Raw genomic sequence first — 23,794 nt, forward strand, 5'->3', positions numbered from 1 at the left:
AGACCCAACTGAGGCACCAGGTGGTCTGGATGCACACAGCCTGTACACAACTCATCTGGTCATTGCGAGCTCTCCACTCCACCTTTCCATTGGCTCAGAGACACAGGCACTGTTATTCTTCACCCAGAAATTTTCCCTCCCTCTCCCCAGACCTGGGACTAAGGACCCTAAGCTCTTAAGGAACACTAACCGAAGGATAGGTGCAGAAAATCTCAGAGTGTTGGTATAAAAACTTTCCATAACACAAAGAAAACAGAAATTCTCATGACATCCAATGGCATAGGGGCAGGCTGAAGACCAGAAGGCATGCAAATGGCAGACTACTAGAAGATGACAAAGAAATATGCCCCCTGATTGTTCGTTTCCTGGATTAAACCTCACGGCCCTGGCCTGGGTATAACCCTACCCATGAGATGCCTGAATGAGGAAGCAGGAACATTCCGCAGCCTCTGATAATAGGCCTTCGTTATCAGTTTCCCAAATAGAAAGACAAGCTTGATAGCTGCATATCTTACTGAGAGCAATGGGGTCCTTGCTGCTTTGCCATATTAGCTCCTGACAAACAGGGATTCCCACTAACTTCAAGATCCACACCACCCGTGCCCCCCACAGATCCTTTTTAAAAAATAAACCACAAACAGAGCAATAGAACTTTTTATTGTTGAACCAGAAAAAAGTTATGAGAGTTAAGTGAGCAAACTGACAGGGGCCTTACTGTAAACTCCTAGGGAGAGTCACAGCTAACAGGGAAGGGGCCACCTGTAGAAGGGAGGGGAGCTAATGAGCCTGGGGAGAGTAAGGTTGAGGACAACAGGAGCATATGCTGGAAGATACCATGGGAGAGGACCTGGGAAGGCTGGCTCTAGGACAAGGGCCTAGCTGTGACAATAAGGGGCGATCCTTTGATCTGGGACCCACGGGTGCTAAAGAGCACTGCTCGCCCCGAGGGTGTTTCTGTTGCCCTCCAACTCCTCCAGGGCTGCCGCTACCACTACCTCCACCACCACCACCCCTCCTCCATCATTCTAGAGCCACCCCAGCTGGTCCTCTCTGCCTTGATCTTCATTGTCCTCCTCCTCCAGGCGGGCCCCTCCTAAGCATGGTTTCCGGCGTCGTCATCGATGCCTCCACTCTCCTCCATCTCCATGTTGGTCTCAGCATCCTGCATGGTATTGTTGCTCTCCATCTCCTCCTCAGGTCTATTCCTCACGTAGGGTTCACATTGCTCACTCGGATCACTTTCCATCTGCTCCAGGCTGGCCAGCAGAGCATCCACCTTCTCCTCAATCTTCACCAGCTCCTTCTTAATTTCCTGGAGATCATCGCCTTTTGCTTCATCGGAAGAGAACGTAAGGGCCTCCTCATCATTCATGGAAGAGACGCCACTTTTGCCTTTGCGGGACATGATTCCTGAAAATGATAGTAATAGATGTGATTCTCCTAACTGGCATTTCTCTAGTTTTTAAGGTTCACAACAGGCCTAATGGAGAGGACCATTTCATTGGGTTCTTGCCACAAGGCTATCATAAAGGAACCCCAGCTGTTATGATCACCACTTGGTAGACCAGGGTCTCCAGGGCCTGGTATAGAATAACTGGACTTTATACACAGGGCATGAATACACTCACTGGAGACAGGGGTGTGGGAGGAGAAAGCCAAGTGTCCAAAATGCCAGTGGCAAGGGAGGTAAGGGAGCCCCAAAGGAAAAGGGATGGGGGTGGTGGTGGTTTAACTGCACATGAAAAAGTATGTTCATGTGAGGTAATCCATGAACCAGACATGTCAAGCTTTGCTGGTGAGCTTTTGGTTGAGATCAACAAAGAGACCATGGGAAGCCACCACGTCATCACAGAGGACTCGGTTGCTGGGGCTGAAGTAGTGGGAACTTTCATGGGAAGGGTGGACATGACTGCTCCCTTGCCCCTCGAGTCTGTAATAGGGCAGGAGACCAAAGTTGCAGCTAGTGGGCACGTGGGTGGTATGCACCCTAGACTCAAAGAGAGCAGACGGGTAAGGTTTCCAAGGAAGATTAGAGCAGACCAAAATTCTGAAGGAAAGTCAGCCCAGGGGGACAGGAAACTCTCAAGAACGAAATTTGGAAGCCCCAGAGGGACAGTCCCAGTGAAGCTGTCTGAAGAGACAGATGTGTGGCCTTGGAGTCAGGCAGCCCGGGTGCAAGGCCTGCCTGGACCCTGACTTGCCCTGGGGCACTGGCCTTTCAGTGCTCCAGGCAATACTCAGACTTTGAATGGCAGAGAAGGTGCCCACCTGCATTGGGAGAAGGAGCATCCTCATTGAGGATTTCCACCTGCCGAGCTCGTTTTGCCTTTGAAAGTTTTGAAACCATCCTCAAGATAGTTGGTCCACAAAGCCTCCTTTTGTCAACCCACCAGGGGGTCCAAGTGCCTCCCCCTTTGTTCCAACTCCAAACCTGAACCCTTGGATGAGTCTGAGTCAGCTTTGACCTACAACTTTTGAAATGTTATTTTTTTAAAAATTCTGAAGTACACAAGAAAATGACCATTGGTTTATGTAAAGCAGAACAGCAAAGGGAGTTTCAATGCCCACCCTTCTCAACTCCACCTCATCGAGCCGTTCTCTCCCTTTGAGGTGCAGCTAAGGTACCATCTTTGCCAAGAAAGCCTTTAGTGCCCCTCCTGCCTATCCTTACCCCAAAGTGAAATCCGCCCCCCCACTTGCTCAAACAACCTGGCATTTGTTTAGTGTTTATTCTCTCATGTATGGCCCAGCCCTCAAGCTTCTTGAGAGTCAGGATTGTTTCATTTTGTGTGTGTGTGTGTGTGTGTGTGTGTGTGTGTGTGTGTGTGTGTTTCCCCTAGCACAGTTCATGGCACATAGTAGATACTTAAATGCTTGTTGATGGATCAATATTAAAAACAATTTGCTTTTCTTTTTAAGTAAATAATAAATTCAACATGTCGTTTTCTTGGCTGGGAGGCCTTTTGGTTCACCTTCCGTTCTCTTCTGTGTTTCAAAAAACCTGTTTCAATGGTCCCTTTTTTCCCTTTTAAAAATCAATTTTGTTCAATTAACAATTTTTTCTCCCTCCCTTTTGAAAAAATGAAAAAAAATCAGAAAACAAAACTCTCTGAACAAACATGTATAGATGAGCCAAATAAACTCCTGCGTGTCTGCAAATGGGGGTGTCATTCAGTACTCTGAACCTATCACCTCTCTGTCTGGAGGTGAGAAACATACTTTAGCAGCAGCCTCTGTGATCCTGGCTCACTTTTCTTTTCCTGTTTTGGTTTGTTTTTTTTCCCTTTTCTGACCACCCCTTACTATCCCCTTACTATTCCCCTAGCCCCCTCACCTCCCCTTTTCTGGCCACCCCTTACTATCCCCCTGGCCCTCTCACCTCCCTTTTTCTGGCCACCCCTTACTATCCCCTTACTATCCCCCTGGCCCCCTCACCTCTCTATTTCTAGACACCCCTTACTATCCCCCTGGCCCCCTCACCTCCCTTTTTCTGGCCACCCCTTACTATCCCCTTACTATCCCCCTGGCCCCCTCACCTCCCTTTTTCTGGCCACCCCTTACTATCCCCTTACTATCCCCCTGGCCCCCTCACCTCTCTATTTCTGGACACCCCTTACTATCCCCCTGGCCCCCTCACCTCCCTTTCTCTGGACACCCTTTACTATCCCCTTACTATCCCCCTGGCCCCCTCACCTCTCTATTTCTGGACACCCCTTACTATCCCCCTGGCCCCCTCACCGCCCTTTTTCTGGACACCCCTTACTATCCCCTTACTATCTCCCTGGACCCCTCACCTCCCTTTCTCTGGACACCCTTTACTATCCCCTTACTATCCCCCTGGCCCCCTCACTTCTCTATTTCTAGACACCCCTTACTATCCCCCGGTCCTCTCACCTCCCTTTTTCTGGACACCCTTTACTATCCCCTTATTATCCCCCTGGCCCCCTCACTTCTCTATTTCTAGACACCCCTTACTATCCCCTGGTCCTCTCACCTCCCTTTTTCTGGCCACCCCTTACTATCCCCCTGGCCCCCTCACCTCTCTATTTCTGGACACCCCTTACTATCCCCCTGGCCCCCTCACCGCCCTTTTTCTGGACACCCCTTACTATCCCCTTACTATCTCCCTGGACCCCTCACCTCCCTTTCTCTGGACACCCTTTACTATCCCCTTACTATCCCCCTGGCCCCCTCACTTCTCTATTTCTAGACACCCCTTACTATCCCCCGGTCCTCTCACCTCCCTTTTTCTGGACACCCTTTACTATCCCCTTACTATCCCCCTGGCCCCCTCACTTCTCTATTTCTAGACACCCCTTACTATCCCCTGGTCCTCTCACCTCCCTTTTTCTGGCCACCCCTTACTATCCCCTTACTATCCCCCTGGCCCCCTCACCTCTCTATTTCTGGACACCCCTTACTATCTCCCTGGACCCCTCACCTCCCTTTCTCTGGACACCCCTTACTATCCCCTTACTATCTCCCTGGCCCCCTCACCTCTCTATTTCTGGACACCCCTTACTATCCCCCTGGCCCCCTCACCACCCTTTTTCTGGACACCCCTTACTATCCCCTTACTATCTCCCTGGCCCCCTCACCTCCCTTTTTCTGGCCACCCCTTACTATCCCCCGGTCCTCTCACCTTTACTCCCCCCCCCAAAAAAGAATAACATTAGAATTGTTTCCTGTGGCTGTTGATGGCTTGGATCTCTTCCCTTGAGAAGGACTGGTTCATAGCCTCTGACCATTTCTCTGTGGGAAGAATAGTTCTTGATTTTATCAATTTGAAGTCAGCCCCCTCTTCTATCGTTACCTGTTTCCCTTCTAATTTTAACTGCATCGGTTTTGTACGTACAGAACATATTTTGGGGGGGTGGGGGGTATGGACCCAGCCCTCCACCCCTGTTCCCCTCCCCCCAGTCCGGGCCCAGCTCCATGTTTCCTCCCCCAAACCTCAGGCCACCACAGGCTGACAGGGTACCAGGGGGCCTTAGGAGCCAGCTCTGCAGATACATGTCTGGGGGAGGGGGGGGTTACCTGACCATTTCCCCCTCAGCGCCGCCTCCCTCTGGCGTGGAAAAGGGGCACGCAAGACCATCCCCCTTGGCCATCCTCCCCCTCCCCCTCCCCCTCCTCGGGCAAGGGGCGCACAAGACCATCATCCCCCTTTTGCACCTTCCTGGCACAAGGCGATCCCTCCTCGCTACAGACCACCCCCTCCCCTTTCTAGCATGGGAGAGGGGCGCAAAAAACCATCTCCCCTCTCGCCACCGCCCTCCCCTTGGCGCGGGAAAAGGGCACATAAAACCATCCCCTCTCACCCCCGCTCTCTTGGCACGGGAGAGGGGCGCACAAGAACATCTCCCCTGGCACAGGAGCGGTGCGCCTAAGACCACCCCTCTGGTGCTAAAGAGGGACATACGAGATTATCCCCCTCCACCCCACCCCCCTCACAGAGAAGGGGTGCCCAGGACCACACCCCCCTCGCCACCGCCACCTCATCCAAGCACCACAGCAGTGCTCAACACCACCACCCCCCATTCCCTACTGCCCTCCCTCTCCCGCACCCGGGACCACGGCCCTCCCACCTCACCCCGACCCCCAGGACCCCCCCTCTAGTGAGCAACCCCCCTCCCCGCAGGCGCCCTGGAGAGGCGGGGCAGCCGCCGGGGCGCGCATCATGGCCCAAATCGGGCTAGTCGCCTGTGCCCCACGGCTGGGAGGGGATGGGGGGGCACCGCTGCGGCAGCCCACCTGCCCGGGGCTACTCGGGGCTCTTGCCTCTTCCCAGGGTACCCTGCGTCAGCCGGGCTGCAGGCCTGGGCCTCTGTCTGGGGCGCCCGGGGTGTCTCTGCGGGCGCACGAGCGGGCGCGGAGGCGGCAATCGGACAGGCAGACGGTCGGTCCCTGCCCAGACCCACCTCCGACTGGCAGCGGCGGCGGCGGCGGCGGCGGCAGAGGCGGCAGCTGGGGCAGCAGCAGCAGCAGCAGCAGCAGCAACAGCGGCGGCAGCAGCAGCAGCAGCAGCAGCAGTGGCTCCTCGCTCCCTCGGGCTCTGTCACCGACTGTTCCAGCTGCCTGCTGGGAGTCTGGCCTCCTGGGCCTCACAGGACTCGATATCACCACCTGCCACAAGGTTGGACATTGAGGGAGGGCCCACAACAGGCTAATCACCTCCCCTCCCTCCCTCCTTCCCCCTCCCTCCGTGGACTCTTCGCCAGTCACGGAGAATCTGCCTGGACTCCCTCCGCAATGGTTAGCATACTCCCACCCCCTCGTGCCCTCCCCAGCGCAGGGATTCGGGAGCCCAGCTGTCAGTGTACGAACCTCACTCCCTTCCCCCACGCCCCCTCCCTTCCTGCCAACCTGTCAAGGCCTGGGGGGGCCCTGCAGCCCCCCAACATCGCACTCCAGAGCTGCCCACCCCTTCCACTGTGCTCTCCGCAATGTCTGCCTTCCCCCGAAACCTCTCCCCTTTCCCATTCCTTCCACCTTCTGGCTCCCTCCAGATGACACAGCCTCCCTGGCCATCCTCTCCAACACTGGTTGCGCTTTCCCTCGTTCCCCAGCTCTCTAGGAGTGCGTGGTCCTCTGGGAGCCTCACTGCCCCTCTCTAGCTTACCACAATCACTTAGCAGCCGCTCATCATTCTGGAACTTGTCTTAATCCACGTATACATTGCCCACCCACCTCACAAGATTCTGGTGGCTGTTGTTTACTGACCTACAGGACTGTCTCCCTCCTGTTTTCAGCGTCTGACTCCCAGTCCTTCCTCCCCAACTCCTGCTTTCCCAGGGTTGGGGCGGTGGACTTCAACAGACAGACGGATGCTCCATAAAACACCGACCTCTAACCCTAACTCCATTCCTTCTTCAATTGGATCATTTCCCATGGCTTCCTCCTGCAATCCACCCGTTACCCACAGACATGGTAAAGTGGAGCTTGTAGCCCCCACAAATGTTTCTCTTTCCAGGGTCATCATTTGAGATGCCTACCTAACCTTTTGGGTGTATAGCTTTCCTCTTTACCTACCAAACAGCCCAACCTTGTTCTTCATCCTCACAGTGACCACCAGCCCTCCGGCCCTTCGGGTCTTTCCCAGGCCATGCCCCCTGAACTGACTATATTGTTTACCTTTTTTCATTGGTGAACCAGCTCAACCTTGAATACCTCAACCACCTTAACTAGCCCCAATCTTGCCAGGCTGAGCCTCAGCTTACATCACTCCCCCCTTTCACTGCCTTCACCTCTTACTCTCACACTGCTGAAGGAACCTGGAGAAGAATCAGGAAACCTTGCTAACAGGGTCCACTCCGAATGTATGGGATGTGATCTCGACTGGGTCCTCACTGTCGCAAGATGACACCATTCCACTCAGCATAGCAGTTTTTCTAACCCTTTTCATTTCTCCTCAAATCTCCTATGGCATCCTCCCAGCTGAAAACCTTGTTTCCCATTTCACAGAAAAATAATTGAGGCCACTAGCTTTTCAGCTCCCTCTTCTCCCCTCCTCTTCCTCTCACATCACCCCGCCGCCTTCTGCCACTATCTTATCCTTCACCCCTGTCTCACATGAAAGACGCAGACCTTCTTGCTAAGGCAAACCATTCTACCTGCATCCTTCCGCCTATTCCATCCCATCTTTTTCCGTAGATTGTTCCCTCCATCATCCTCACTAATCTTCGATCTCTCCCTGTCTGCCGGCTGCTTCCTTGCGCATTAAATACACCTCCTGACTCTACAAACACAGTTGTGACTCCCCAAAGCTTAAAAAACCTTCCATGATGTATCACTTATCATCCTATCTATCTATCCTAGCTGTCATCCTAGATCTCCTCCCTTTCATGGCTAAACTCATTGAAAAAGTCATCTGCAAGCTGTGTCTCTACTTCTCCTCTCCCTGTCTTCTAAACTTTCTGACATCTGGACCCTGACCTCATCATTCAAAGGTACCATTATCTCTCTTCAGTGCCAAATCTCGTGGTCTTTTCTCAATCCTCATCCCTCTTGACCTTTATGCTGCATTCGATGCTGTTGACCACTTTCTCCTGGACACTACCCTTTCCAGGTTTTCAGGAAACTCTTTATGTTCTCCTCCCACCTGCCTGACCTCTCCTGAGGCTTCTTTGCTGGCTCTTCATCTAGCCCACATCCACTCACCGTGGGTGTCCATCAAGCCTCTGTCCTGGCCCTCTTAACTCCTCCTTCTGTGCCATCTCCCACATCATCTCCCAACTTGGGGCATTTTTGCTGGAATTATCTCCCTCCTCATCTGTGTTTCCTGGCTTCTTTAAAAACTCATCAAGAAGCATTTCCCAGTCCCCTTAACACTAGCACCTTCCCTCTGAGATTCCATCCAATTCACTTCATATATGTTTTGTTTATACATAGTTGTTTGCATCCTTGAGGGGAGGAACTGTCATTAGCCTTTCTTTGTATCCCCAGCACTTAACACAGTGCCTGGCACATAGAAAGCACTTAAGAAATGCTTGTTGACTGACCAAAAAAAGTGCAGAGAGGGGGAACAAAACCCTTGTAACAAATACATATGGTCAAGCCAAATAAATTCTCATGTCCAAAAATGTGTGTCTCATCCTTGGCCTTGAGTCTGTTCCCTCTTTGGCAAAAAAGTAGATAGCATACTTCATCATCCATGAAGTGGTCATTATTTGGTTGCCATTCCACTTGCTAGGTCATGAATCACTCAGAGCCTGAGGGTTCAAACAAGCAATCCATTTCTTAACAATATATTCCAATGGCCCAAGGGGAAAGTGGATGAATGCCTCTTGTCAAGAAGATTAAAAGCATTTGATAAGGAGGCTCTTTGGCATTTCTTGTACGTGTTTTGTCCAAAGGGCCCACAGTTGGGTCCTAGATCAGTCCAACTGGGAAAAAAATTTAACTCGAACTATCCCAGGTCTGTTCCACAACTTTCTTGCTCTAAACAATCCTAGATCACCACTATCCTGGCCTACAACACTCATTAGAATGACGACGATTCTCAAGTCTTTCAAAGTTGCTTATTCTTATATTGTTATAGTTACTATATAAATTGTTCTCCTGGTTCTGCTTACTTCACTGTATCAATTTGTACAAGTCTTCCCAGGTTTCTCTAAACTGGTCCGGTTCATAATTTCTTAGAGCACAATAGTGTTCCATTATATTCACATACCCACAATTTGTTCAGCCATTCACCAGTTGGCGGACATGGCCTTTGTTCCAGGGTTTTGCCACTACACAAAGAGCTGCTGTGAATATTTATGAAGAGAAATACTTATGCAATACATTGGCGATTGTGGAGGTTTTCTGGCTTTTGGTTGGGGATATATAGTTCTTGTGTATACCTGATGAAATGATTCATTACCACCAACATAAGACTTAGGTTTTTGTTCTTTTCTTCCAGAGATAGGAAGTCAGTGCAGACAAGTATGATAGGTTTCCTGGTACTTCTAGTCTCCAAATATGCAGCACAAGTTGGTGGTACTTCCCTTTCTCCACAATGGCCACAAGTCTCACACTTCTTGCTGATATCTACAACCATCTTGGGCCAATAGAGTCTGTTTCTCCCCAGCTTCTTTGGCCCATATGTCCCCAGATCTCAGGTAACGTTTTCACATTCAGAGCGAATGGTTAGTGATACTCACTACCTAGCATTAAGTGCTTCCTGTTGCCATGTGTGGGATCAGTGACAGTCCTAGGATAAGTCCTCCATCACACAGCTCCAACTTCTGCCACTAGGAGACCGGCCCTTGACTCCTTTGCCATCACCACCTTGATCCTTGGCTTGCATCACTGCATACAGATCTTCATCGGCCATCTCCACTCTTTGCTGTGGACCCACAGACAACTGAGGTGAAGAAGGCTGGCCCAATATGCTACCATCATGCTGCTGACTGTTAGAACTCTGCTGCCCTCTGTTTGCATTCCGGTCCTTTGGTTGTTACATATGGCTTTCACTCCTCTTGTTATTACCATAATTTTGGTGTCACATGTTTTTTTGGACAAGGCATCTTCATCTACGTTAGTATTTTCTGGTTGGGAGTGAATGCTGAATTCACAGTTAGGTAGGACTGCTGCCCATGTCTGCCAAACAGCATTCAACTTGACACTGGTCCAAATATGTCAGTAGACTGTTGTCAGTCCACATGTGTTACTACATAAGTGTAGTCTTTGAATTTCTTGGTAACAGCCTATTTCAAAGCCAGGAATACCCGCTTGTACATGGGATCTCACTGTTGCTCACATGTTGGCAAATGCAACTGGTTTCATGTGACCATTGACCTCTTAGTAGTCTGCTCCTAAGACCTCCAAGCTGGCATCCATATGCAGTACAAAAGGCTTGCTTGGGTAGACACAGGTCAACACTCATGCATGTGTGTGTTTGTCCAACAATCCCCAAAGGGCTCTGTTCATTTCAAATCAACTTTATGTTTCTCATCTTTCGGCTTGACTATTCAGCGGTTTAGTAATAGCAGCACGGTTTGAAAGTAACCGCCAAATCTGAGAAAACTTCTCAGGGGATCTCCAAGGTGTTTTTTTCCCAAGGCCAAGTCAGGAATGCTCCTATGTTCTCTGAGTCAGTTCTCACAGTTACACTTGGTAGAGGCTCTGTACAATTGCCATTTTTCAATGGAAAGTTTCAGGCTGTGTTCTTTTAGCTGATTCAACACTGTCATCAGTCCTTCCTAATATTCTTCCAGGGTCTTCTCAAAGACAATGATGCCATCAAGGCACGCCAACACTTCCAGGTAGTTCATGTCTCCAACTAATTTTTTCATAGATCTTTGGAGAGTGGCAGGTGCCCTTGAGATGCCTTCAGGTGTACGTTCAAACTAGCAAAAAAAGTCCAGTCTTTGCCTTATCTTCCTCTACAATAGCAAGCCTGCACAAATTCAATACAGAAAACCACTAGTTTCCAAAGTGATGATCCAAGGCATCTTGAATTCTTGGCACAGTGTATTGATCTGCTTTGTTTCTTTTGTTTCAAGTCTGGTAGTCTACACACATATTATCTCTCTATTCTTTGGAACCATCAATATGGGTATTCCGCAGGTACTATTGTACCCTATGAACCACCAGGTTCTTGAAGCAGTCTCTGAAGTCATATGTCATGGACAAAGGGATCTTCCTAGACTTTTCCTGGAATGGTCTCCAGTCAAGTGAGCTGAACCTTGCTCCCTGTGTGCATCCCTCATCCCATTCATTCAATGAGACTTCATCTGTCCTATTGCTTCCTCCTCAGCCTCTCCTTCCATTCTTCTGGTACTGGGGAATCCCCAAAGTCCAATATCTCAAGGACCTACTTCAGTGACTGAAGAGCTAGAAATGTCCATGTAAGGTCCACTATCACCACTTAACTGGGGCCTCCTACAGAGATGGTCAAAGCATTCAGGTCAGGAGTCTCAGCTTGTTCTTTGCAGTATTCTGAAAAGACTGGAATTGGTCCCAATTAGAGCTGATGCCCCATTGACACATAAAGAATCCAGCTAGACTGAGCCCAGAATGTCCATTCCTTTGTTGATACCAACAATATCTTCATACAATTTCTAATGCAATTTCAATGCATCCCAAATATGGGCAGTTTTTGTCACTGCATCCTTCAAGGTCAAAGCCAGGAGAGGCTGTATAGGTATTTTCAAGTGTCTGTCATAGAATCATAGGAACATGATGGTCACTTGTGCTCTACTATCCATGACAGTAGTTCATTCTATATTCTGAATTTTCATAGTCAATTCTGTACCCATGTTCTTTTTCCCCTATTAAACTCAATTTTGAAATTCTGAATTTAACAAACATTAACCAAAATGAAAAGAAAGAGAGGGTTATGCATGGAACTGGGAGTCTTGATTATGCACAGCTTGCTTTACTTTTAAATTTTTTATATAGTAAATTCACGTTACTTTCAAGACTGTCCTTGTTTGTCTGCGATTTCTTCTGGTCTTCCTTTTGTTCTCTTCAGTTCATTTAAAAAAACAAACAAACGTATTTCAATGACCCTCATTTTTTTTGGTGACTCTATCTCTAATTCCCCTCTCCCCCCCAATTCCTCCTGAGAAAATGAATAGAAAACCTTTTGTAACAAGTAAGCACAGTCACAGAAAAGAAATCTTCATACTGGAGGTGTCCAAAAAGTCTGTGTCATTCTGCACCAAGTCCTCTGGAATTATGATTGGTCCTCGCATTGATTAGACTTCTTAAGTCTTTCAGAATTGTTTTCCTTTAAATTGTTGTGAATCAATCACTCTGCATCAGTTCATAAAGACTTTCCAGGTTTCTCTGAAATTGTCTTCATACATTATTGTTCAGTCGTCATGCAAAAGATATATTACTATTCTATACATTATTATTCCCCCAGTTATGTAAAGCAGTCCTTTAGTGGTTTTATTGGTATGGTACTGAATACGAAAATTGATTTAAGCAGTATTGCGTTGGCTCAGCCTACCCAGGAGCAATATTTCTCCAATTGCTTTGGTCTGTAAAGAGCGACTATAAATATTATGGCACATATGGGCCCTGAAACCTGCTCTTCTGATCAATGATTCCTTCCCTGGGACCACCAATTTAGGAAAGATGTAGCCATTTTCACTTCACTCATACCTTTACCTGTTACCTAGCCACCGTAAAAAAATTTCCACCCAGACTCCGGGCTCTCCTGAATGGGGACTCTTTCCTTCACGAAAATCATTTTAGGAAGGACTCCAGGCATACCTTACATCATAACTTGGCCCTTTCCTACCTCTCCAATATTCCTACCCCGTACTTGCTTCCATATACCCTGAGATCCAGTGACACCGGCCTCATTGCTGCTCCTCACATACAACATTGTGTTTTCTGGCTTCAAGTGTTTTCATTGCTTGTCCACTATGCCTGGAATTCACTCTCTCTCTTCTTATCTTTGCCTCACTTTCTTTGAGAAGACTTTCTTTGTCTTCCTTAGTCTTATGCCTTCCCTTTGAGACTGCTTCCAAATTATTCTGTATCCATCTCATTTGCATATTCTTTACATGTTGTTTCTCCCTGAGACTGTGAGCTCCTTGTAAGCAGGGACTGCTTTTTTAAAGCATTTAGTAAGTGCTACTTGTCAGGACTTGATCTCTGGATATCTCTCTACTCCTACCTCTAAGCCCCACTCTGTTTCTAACTCTCCCATTAGGATATAAGCTTTTTTAGGGCAGGACTGTCTTGTTTGCTTGTATATGTCCCCCCATCTCTTAGCGCAGTGGCGGGAACTTAATAAGTACTTAATAAATGCTCCCTCAATCTACATATCATGTATCTATATATCTGTCCACTTCTTCTTTCTTTGATTTCTTGCGGGGGCTGTTTTGAATAGAATTCTAAATTTCTTTCCAGAACAGTTGGTCCAATTCACAGTTCTACCAAGAGCATATCAATGTACCTGTTTTTCCTCGGTGCTTCAAAAATTGTAATTTTACTTTTTTGTCATATTTGCCAAACTGATAGGTATGAGGTAAAACCTCAGAATTGCTTTAAGTCAAGTTTCTCTGATTATTAGAGATTTGGAACATTTTTTTTATAAGGTCATTGATAGCTTGGATTTCTATCATTTGAGAAGGATATGGTTTATATTCTTTGCATCTAATTCTTGGGGAATGGCTCTTGTTATTATAAATATGAATCCATTCCTTACATGTTTTAGATGTCAGACTTTTGTCAAAGAAACATGCCACAAAGATTTTTCCCCAGTTACCCATTTCTCTTCTAATTCTTAGCTGCATTGCTTTTGTTCATGCAAAGTCTTTTAAATTTATGTAATCAGAAATGTCCATTTTATCTTTTGTGATGCTCTCTATTTTTTCATTGGGCATGAACTCTCCCTCTATCCATAGTTGTCGAAGATATTTCCTTTCTCACTCTAATTTTTTAATGCTTTAAATTTAATAATTATATATTTATACATATACATACATATACATGTATATGTGTGTGTGTGTGTGTGTGTGTGTGTGTGTGTGTTGTTCAGTCACTCAGTCATGTCCAACTCTTCATGACCCCATGGACGATAGCATGCCAAGCCCTTCCATCTTCCACTATCTCCTGAAATCTGTTCAAGCTCATGTTCATTGTTTCCTATCTATCCATCTCATCCTATGCCCTCCCCTTCTCCTTTTGCCTTCAATCTTTCCCAACATCAGGGTCTTTTCCAATGAATCCTGTCTTCTTATTATGCTGCCAAAGTATTTAAACTTTGACTGTATCTGTGTATATATGTATATATGTATGTATGTAGCCGTTTGGAACTTATCCTGGAATATGGTGTGAAATGTTGCTCTGTACTTAACTTCTGATATGTTGCTTTCTAGTTTTCCCAGAATTTTTTTTTTGAATAGTGAATCTTTACCCAAGAAGTTGGGGTCTTTAGGTCTGTTGAACATTATGCTACTGGGTTCATTTATGTCTGTATATTGTATACAGAATCTGTTCTAATGATCAAGTGCTCTATTTTTTAACCCAATCAGTCTGTTAATTCTTGCTTTGTAAGATAGCTTGAAGTCTGGTACTGGTAGACCTCCCTCCTCCCCTTTATTTTTTATTATTTCACTTGAGATTCTTGACTTTTTGTTCATCCAGATCAATTTCCTTATTATTTGTTTTAGTTCTATAAAGCAGTTTCTTGGTGGTTTGATTAGTGTGGCATTGAATAAGTAAACTAATTTAGGTAGTATGGCCATTTTTATTATATTACCTTGGTCTGCCCATGAGCAATGTTTTCCCAGTCATTTCGGTCTGTATTTACATAAAGAGCTCTTGTGGTTATATTCATCTTCAGGTACCGGTGTCTTAGTAGATAAACTTCCAAATATTTTATATATTCTGTAGTTATTTTGAATGGACTTTCTATTTCTATAGAGTCCTGAGGACTTTTGTGGAAATGCTGATGATTTCCATCTGGAAGCAGTTGCTGAATTATTATTTGCTTCCATTTTTAGTTCACTCTTTAGGGTTCTTTAGACAGACCATCAGGTCCTCTGAAAAAAGTGATATTGTTTTCTCTTTGTCCATACTTAATCTCTCTATTTCTTTTTCTTGTGGTATTACCATACCATTGGTAGAACCCTATTAAATGATAGCTGTGATAATGGATATCCTTGCTTCACCCCGATCTTGTTGAAATGGTAATAGCGGTTCTGAGTTTTAGATAGATATGACTCACCATAAGAAGGAATTGTCCATTTCTTCCTTTGCTTTCTAGTGCTTGAGCAGAGTAGGATTCTGGATTTTGTGAAAAGCCTTTTCAGCATCCATTGATATAGTTATGTGGTTTTCATCATTTTTGTTATTGTTTGGTCTATTATGTTTTTCATTTTCCTTACATCAAACCATCCTTGCAATCTCGGTATAAATCCAACCTGGTCTTAGTGCATAATCTTTTTAATATATTGCTGCAACCTATTTGCTAAATACTTCATTTGATATTTAATATTCATTAAAGATATTGGTCCATAGGAGCGGTTCTTAACTTTTTGAGCCATGGACCCCTTTGGCAGTGTGACGAAAACTAGGAATATTGTTTTAGAATAATGTTTTAAAATATATAAAATAAAGTAATAGGATTACAAAGGTTAGCAATTATATTGAAATACAGTTATCGAGCTGTTAAAACAACAACAACAGCCAGAAGCAGCTCATAGATCCTAGATTAAGAACCCCTGGTCTATTGGTTTTCTTTCTCTGCTTTCTCTCTCTGGTTTTGGTATCAAGGCCATATTTATATCATAGAAAGATTTGGGAAGGATCCCTTCATTTCTTACTTTTGTGAATAGTTTGCATAATATTAGAGTTAACTGTTCTTTGAGTGTTCGATAGAATTGGCTTGAAATCTATGTGGTCTGAGAGTTTTCTTTGGGAGGTCACTTATGGCTTGTCCAATTTCTTTTTTTGATGTTGGGGCATTTAAATCATTTAATTTTTGTTCTCTCAATCTGGGTGTTTTGTATGTTTGTAAATATCCATACATTTCCTCTAAATTATCTGTTTTCTTGGAATATAATTGGGTAAAATAGTTTCTCACTGTGACCTTTATTGTCTTTTTAATTGTGAATTCATTTGGTTTGGTTTTCCCCACTTTCTTAGCATAGCACACTAGCATGTGGTCTATTTTAGTAGTTAAAACACCTCCTACTTTCATTTACCAACTCGATGTCTTTTTTCTTTCGATTTTGTTAAGATCTTCATTGATTTTCAGGATTTCTCTTCTGTAATTTATTTTTGAAAATTTGTTGCTTTTCAATTTTTTTAGTCGTGTATCTTACTAATTGATATGCTCTGTGCTTTTTTATTGATGAATGCATGTATATGTAGCTCTCTATGTGTATATGTGTGGATGTATACACACGGATATGTTTTCCCTTCAAAGTCTATGTTAGCTGTAGCACATACACTTTGGTTTTTTGGATGTAATTTTCTGTTTCTATGATTTGTTCTTTGTTGTTATTGTTCAGTCACTTCAGACTCTTCACGACCTCATTGGGGGTTTTCTTGGCAGAGATATTACAGTGGTTTGCCATTTCCTTCTTCAGCTCATTTTACAGATGAGGAAACTGAGGCCAACAGGATGAAGGAACTTGCCCTGGGTCACACAACTGTTAAGTGTCTGAGGCCAGACTTGAACTTACAAAGATGAGGCTTCCTGATGCCAGGCCTGGCATTCTATCCACCACGGTACCATCTAGCCGCCCTTACCAGTTTTTTTACGATTTAGTCTCTAATTAATTTTTGATCTTTTCTTTAAAGGCCCAATATTGAATATGAGTTTTATTACGCCATGGTCAGTAAAGAATGCCTTTGATATTTCTGCTTTTATGCATTTGTTTCTGAGATTTTTGTGCCCTCAAAACATGACTAATTTTTGTAAAAGTGCCATGGATATTTGAGACTATGTGAACTGTTTACACTCAATAGTCATCACAGGTCTAGCTTCTCTAACTTTTCTAAAGTTCGATTCACATCTTTCGCTTCTTTATTTTGATATTATTTTGTAATTAGTTAATTTGCTTTTCACTTAACAAACGGGGCCAGGACTGTCTTTGGTTTTTATTTGTACCCCCAGCACTTAGCACACTGACTGGCACATACATAGCACGTCCTTAATACATGATTATTGACTGACTGCCTCAGTCTGCACGTTAAGTTCATCACCTCTATCAGGAGGTAGGTAGTGGGGCAGATGGGGTGTTCATGGAGGACTAGCCTCTCTGGTGGGAGGGCTGCTTATCCACCTGTCACCCAACTCTCACCTGTGGCTCCAAGAAGCTGGAGCATGTGCAGCAGCCACACCCCAATCGAACTGTCTTAGCAGATAGTTGAGAGGGATATCTACCCCAAGCACATGAAGATTTCCCCCAGCAGAATGGGCGGATGAGAGAAACTTGTTCCAATGGCCCTGAAGGTGGCAGAAGCAGGTGCTATGAAGCGCTTGGAGCTTGGTGAGACATTGAAGATGCCAAGGCTATCCATTGCATCCCGGCCACAGGACTTCAATGACATGGAAGAGAGAGTGAGGCTGATGACTTTGCACAAATCACGTACAAATCAAGATCTCACCCAGCATCCCCTATTTTATTGTCATTATTTTATTACCTTACTGTTTTACCTACCTTGAAGTCCTGTGGTGACAGGTGAGGGAAGAAGTAGCAGGTGTGGATACACTGGGGGCTGCAGTGGTAACCCTGCCCACAGGTGGCCCAGAACATAAGGTCCTCTTCTCACAGGACTGAAGCAGCAGTGGGATTCAGAAGCCCCCTGGGGGTCTGAGCAGCTTTTTTTTTAAGGACTGCACTTCTCACCTCTGGGCATGAGAAAGGAGCTGGAAAAGGTACCCTAAAAATTGTCTGCTTCACCCAACCCTGGCCTACTTCCCAAGCAGGTAGGGATCCCATCCTTCGATCAAAACACACACCAAAAAAATGTACACAAATTTTTGCAATGGTGATTCCACTCACCATTGGCACGTGGAACTCATGAATGCTCATGGAGAACATGAAATCCAGTAGACCTGAAAGAGGAATGGCTCATGTTGCAAGAGAACTCAGCAGGTAACATACAAATGGCAGCCCAGAGGGCAACAGAGGGCTGGTAGGTAAAGGCCAGCTTGCTGAAGTGGAAGCTGCATATATGTTTGTCTGGAATGGTCGCTGTGATGGGGAGCACTGTGAAGCTGGTGTAGGTTTCACAATCAGGGCTGTAGAGCCACTGTGTTGACCTCTCTGTTGGATGCCTGTGAAATCTGGACAGTCTACCAGCGCCAAGCCAGGAAACAGAATTGCTTCCATTTGAATTGTCTTAGGAAGATTCTGGAAAGATAAGGTACCACGTCCTATCTCAAGCTGAACTGCCAAACATTCAAACTCTACTAGAGAGAGCACAACTCTGATGGGCTGGCCACATTGTTCAAATGCCAAATGTACGTTTGCCTAAAAGACTATTTTATGGAGAACTCACCCAAGGAAGGCGCTCACATGGAGGCCATACAAGGACATTCTCAAAGTCTCTCTGAGGAACTTTAGTGTCTATTGTGAGACATGGGAGATGCTGGCCCTGGCCTGGCCAGCATGGCGTGCCCACATCAAAGAAGGTGCTGTACTCTATGAGCACAAAGGAAATGTGAGATGAGCAAATCTAGAGACAGCTCCAGCCCAAATGTTCACATGGACTATTTGTATCTGGCCTGTGGTAGAGCCTTCCAGCTCATATTGGACTGATCAGCCACAGCTGGACACACTGGACCTTGACCCTGACATTGTGGTGACATTGGTCTTCGAGTACGAAGGACAAACAACAACAGCACACTCAGTCATGAGGCCCCTGGAATTCCAGTTGATCATTACGTTGGCCAGATTTTCCTCTTTACTTTCTAGAAAGAAGAGGAGGGTGAGAAAGAAGGAGTGTAGTCTGGTTTTGATGCAATCTGCCTCTCTTCTCTTTCCCTCACCCAGCGTCCAATCACAAACACATTCTTATCCTTACTTTCTTACTTAATTGTCCCCCATCCTCTTCCTTCCAGTGTATTCCTTTTCCCTCCTTCCCTTTCTTCTTTTAAGGGCACGCACACGCACACACATGCACACACACGCACGCACACATATGCACACACACATGCACGCACGCACGCACACATACACACATACGCGCATGCACAAATGTGTTCTCAGATCCTCCCTCTATGACCCCTAATGATCCTAAAATTCTGAGGAGACACATGTATCATCTCCCCATATTGGGATGTAGCAGTTTGTGCTTATTTATTCCGTTATGATTGCTCACTCATGTTTAATATTTAATATTATTTTAATTAATTTATTTTATATATTATATAACTATAACAAATAAAACAATATATTGAGATTTATTTAAAGTATTAAATTAATTTTAATTTAATATTTCCAAATTCCTGACAGTTATTAATATTTCATATTCCAGAATGAGAAATCAGATTTCCTGGGAATTCTTAGGAATTCCTGAAATAATGTTATTCTGTATTTTTCAGGATATTTTGTTTAGGTGTTTTAAAATACTATCGAGTGATCATAATAACCAACAGTAATTTTGTTTCTGAAAAGGGGTTATAACTCAAAGTTTCAGAGGTTTTCTATAAAAAAATTACAAATATGTGACTGATGATTATTACAAACCAATGTATTTCGACAGTGATTTAAAATGTATCTGGCAAGGAGCTTACTGATTTCCTTTATCTTAAAATATTTCCAACAGTCTTCATATGCTTTACTCAATATCATGGATGGCTAAAAATTGTTTAATAAATAAAAATATTAAATTTAGTAGCATTTCCAAAGAACTGTAGTCTATAGCAAGAATTCAAACACTGGAAAACTCCAGTGAACATTATTGGGTTGTACTCAAATCATGTAACATTCAAATCTAGAATGGCTAAAAGCATTATACAGAATCATGTGTTGAAGTCACCAATTTAAGGACTTACATTGCATCCACAACTTATTTCCTGGACCATCACTCGTAGGATTTGTATAATGTATACTATACACATAAACTTATTAATTTTTTTGCAAGAATCATTCGTGATTAGCCACATTAGACACAGCTACAAATACACACATATAACGTGGAAACAGTTCAAAGCATATACTGATGAGATCATGACTGCTTCTCTCCTATGTGCTTATGTCCTGGTTCCAGTAACCTTTGACCGTGCATGTCAGCATTCCCTTCTTTTGCTTTCAATTCGATGTCAATGGCTTCCTTCAAATCAATAACATCTCCATGTTGATTATTAGCTTTAATACTTTTTTAAAATTTTCAGATTGATTTTTCTTAGAGTTCAGGATTCAGGAAAAAAACCCATGAATTTCCTTAGAAATAGTGGGAAGAAATTCTTGCATGGAAAAACCATTCATATTTATCTTTTTAAAATTTGTTTGTATGTGTGTTTCTTATGCTTCCTGGGTTTGCACTTCAAAGTTTCTACACATCTTTTAGTCTTTTCATCAGGAATGCTTAGAAGTCCTCTATTTCTTTAAAGATCCGCTTTCTGCCCTGTAGAATTATACTTTTTGCTGGGTAAGTTAATTTCGGTTGTAAGCCTGTAACTTTTGCCTCCTTGAATACTGTGTTCCAAGCCCTCTGCTCATTTGTAGTTGTGGTGGCAAATTCTTGTGAGATTCTGACTGTGGCTCTTTGGTGCTTAAATTCTTTTTTTCTTTTTCTAGCAGTTTGTGGTATTTTTTCTTTGATTTGCACACGCTAGATTTTGGCTATCATGTTTCTGGAAATTTTTATTTTGGGTTTTCTTTCAAGAATCAGCTAGTAACTTCTCTCCATTTTCACTCTGCTCTCTGGTTCTAATAGCTCTGGGAAGTTTTCTTTGATCATTTCTTGAAATGTGCTATCCAGACTCTTTTTTGTTTTTCTTGATCACAGCTCTCAGGGAATCCAATGATTCTTAAATTATTTCTCCTTCATCTGTCCAAGTCAGTTGTTTTTGATATGAAATATTTTACACTCCTATTTTTATCAGTCTTTTGACTTTGTTCTAATATTTCTTTTCTCATGGAATCACTAACTTCTGTTTGGTCAATTCTAATTTTCTAGTTTTTTGTTGGTCAAGGTTTTATATCTCTTGTGCTAAGATATTAATTCTCTTTCCAATTCTTTCTTTCATAGTTCTCATTTCTTTTCCAATAATTTCCTTTAGCATTCTTGTTTCATTCATAAAATTTATTTTTAGCTCTTTTTTCTAAACTCCTGCTTCATCTCTCCTAGGAATTCTAGTTCAAATTGTGCCAAAGCTGTATTTTTTGTTAAGGTTTGGCTTGTAGATGCTTTGGAGTAATCGTATTTCTGTGTGTTTTGTGTCTTGAGTGTCTCTATAACCATCCTAGCTCTTTATAGTGGGATTCTTCTTTTCATTTTCTCATTCTTCCAGCTGATTTCCTGACTTTGAACTTTGTGTTAAGGCCAGGGTCAGGGTCAGAGCCACATAGTTGTTGCTTGTTTCTGTAATTATTCCTCACTCAGCACACAGTCTAGGTCCTTGGCTGTGCTTTGCTGTGGACTTCTATCCCTAGGCACAGGTCCCCTCCTCAGTCTGCACTAGATCTGTGACCTAGCACTAGGCAGTGAGTAATAGAGCTGCCAGCTGGCACCCATTCTTCTTACATTTTGGACAGAGTTTTTACCTTGGAATATCAGGTTAATGCTGTAGAAATAGATCATGTGGCTTTTTAGTAAGGTGCTTGATAAAGTTTCTCATATTCTTGTGGGAGAGATGTGCATTTAATGATAAGACAATCAACTGGATTTGAAACTGGTTGAATGGCCACAGCCAAAGAGTAGTTACTAATGATTCATTGTGAACTTGGATGGTAGTCTTCGGTGGAGGATTGTAAGGATCAGCGCTTCATTGGCTCTGTGCTTTAAAGCATTTTGAACAAGGATATGGTGAAGGAATAGAACAACACTTCCAAAGACAAGATACAAAACTCATCATTATATAGCTTTGAAAATAGTCTGGAAGTTTCCATGTTCATTACTGGGCACCCCACCTTGGGAAGTCCATAGATAAGCCAGATTGCTGCCTGGGAAGGACAAAGCCACAACCTCATCCTGTGCAGAGATCACCTGAATATGAAATGAAGGAGTTTAGCCTGGAAAGGAGAAGGCTCAGAGGTGGGGGTGGGGGGCAGAATATGACAGCTGACTTCAGGCATTTCAGTGGCTATCATGTAAAACAGATACCAGCCTTTACTTGGTCCCAAAGAAGAGAAACAGGAGCAGTGGGTACAAGGTAAAAAGAGGAGTTTGGATCTGATGTCAGAAAAAAACAACCTTGGAGTTAGAACTCTCCCACAAGGGAATGACCCATCTCTGGAAGGCTTCAAACAAATCTTGGATGCCAATTGTGTCGTACAGGGGAATCTCTGTGTATGGGTTTGACTAGATGGCCACTGAGGGGCCCCTTGCAACCCTGAAATTCTGATTCTGAATGGAGAACGATGGTGCTGGGAGAGACCATTAAAGTCACCTAGTCTAGCCCTGATACTGCATTGATAGAGAAAACAAGGCCCAGAGAATGGGAAACAGACTTAGCCAAGGTGACTCACCTAGGAAGTGGCCAAGCTGGTACCAGATACTAGGTCCCTGCTGATGCTGCTCTCTTTTGGGACTGACACTTGGGCTCAGATCAGGGAGGCCTAGAGACATGGCAGGTTTGGATCATGCTGGTTGAGGCCAGGGTAGAGAGCAAGGCCTCTGTCCCTAGCCAGGCTGCCTGGGGTGTGTTGCCTATGGGTGACCCCAGAGCTCAGACTATGATTCAGCACCAGGAGGAGAGCTGGCAGAGGTCCCTGAAGGCCCAAGGCCAGGCAGCCAATGCACAGTAACTTCTGATCACCCCTAGGCCAAGGCACCCGCAAAGGCAGGGCTGTAGGAGTCCCGTCAGTGCCTGGCCCCATCCCAGTAAGCTCCCTCAGGCAAACCTATGCCAAGGGCAGAGGCAGGAAGAGGGGTGAGGGAAGGGGTAGAGCCTGGAGGAAGGAGAGCAGTTAGGAATGTTCAGGATGTGAAGACCATCTAATCCAAAGCCTTCATCTTACAGAGGCTGAACTGAGGCCCAGGGATGGAAAGGGGTCACCTAAAGCTTCACACACTGAATGTCCCTAATAATACTGGGGCTCAGGCATAGAGTGTTGAGTCTCCCAACAACCCTGGGACAGAGATGCCCCAGTCATGGTTCTCTCATTGCCTTCGCTTTCCCACTCCCCGTACGAGGAGAGTGAGGGCTTGAGAGGCTGAGAGACTTGCCCATGGTGAGCCAGGGAGAGATGTCAGCGAGCCCGGGCCAAAGGGCTGCTGCCCAAGTCTGGAGAAGAGGCAAAGCTGAGCTGAATCTCCCAAGGTGACTTTCCTCTTTCAACTAGATCTCCTAGATGTGGAGAGCCCCCAGGGCAGACCCCTCTGCACCAAGGCAGATTGGCAATGCCCCAGGAACTGACCTTCTTGCTAGGGGGCTGCATGGTGGAAGGAGATGAGGACAAACCTACAGTTGTGCTCATGTCCTCATTGAGACCTCAAGGAGTGGCTGTTGCCTTTAGGGCTGCAGATCAAGCCTATTCATTCCTGTGCAATAACATACTGGTGGCAGGGGCGGGGGGCGGGGGGAAGCAGGGAGAGGACCTCCCTGGATGGAGCATCCCCAAGAAGAGCTTGGGGTAACCCTGCTGAGTTCTGCCCTTGGCCTGTGCCTAGTGAAGGGGTCCAGGTGGGGGCCACTATCCCTGGGCATTCTCCAACAGCTCCC

The 23,794-nt window shown here is 45.0% G+C and overlaps 1 protein-coding gene across 1 annotated transcript; it reads right to left on the reverse strand.

Moving 5' to 3' along the window:
• Nucleotides 1–638: 638 nt before the first annotated feature.
• LOC118832687 lies at nt 639–22,698 on the reverse strand. Its single transcript, XM_036740018.1, has 7 exons — nt 22,599–22,698; nt 17,964–18,016; nt 17,619–17,627; nt 9,727–9,829; nt 7,255–7,274; nt 5,922–6,126; nt 639–1,410 (listed from the first exon to the last, which is right to left on the reverse strand). Exons 1-7 carry the CDS (start codon nt 22,696–22,698, stop codon nt 1,094–1,096), a joined length of 807 nt encoding a protein of 268 aa, XP_036595913.1. The 3' UTR covers nt 639–1,093.
• Nucleotides 22,699–23,794: the final 1,096 nt, after the last annotated feature.

Source organism: Trichosurus vulpecula, chromosome X (assembly GCF_011100635.1).
Source record: "Trichosurus vulpecula isolate mTriVul1 chromosome X, mTriVul1.pri, whole genome shotgun sequence".
In the NCBI taxonomy this organism is placed as follows: Eukaryota; Metazoa; Chordata; class Mammalia; order Diprotodontia; family Phalangeridae; genus Trichosurus; species Trichosurus vulpecula.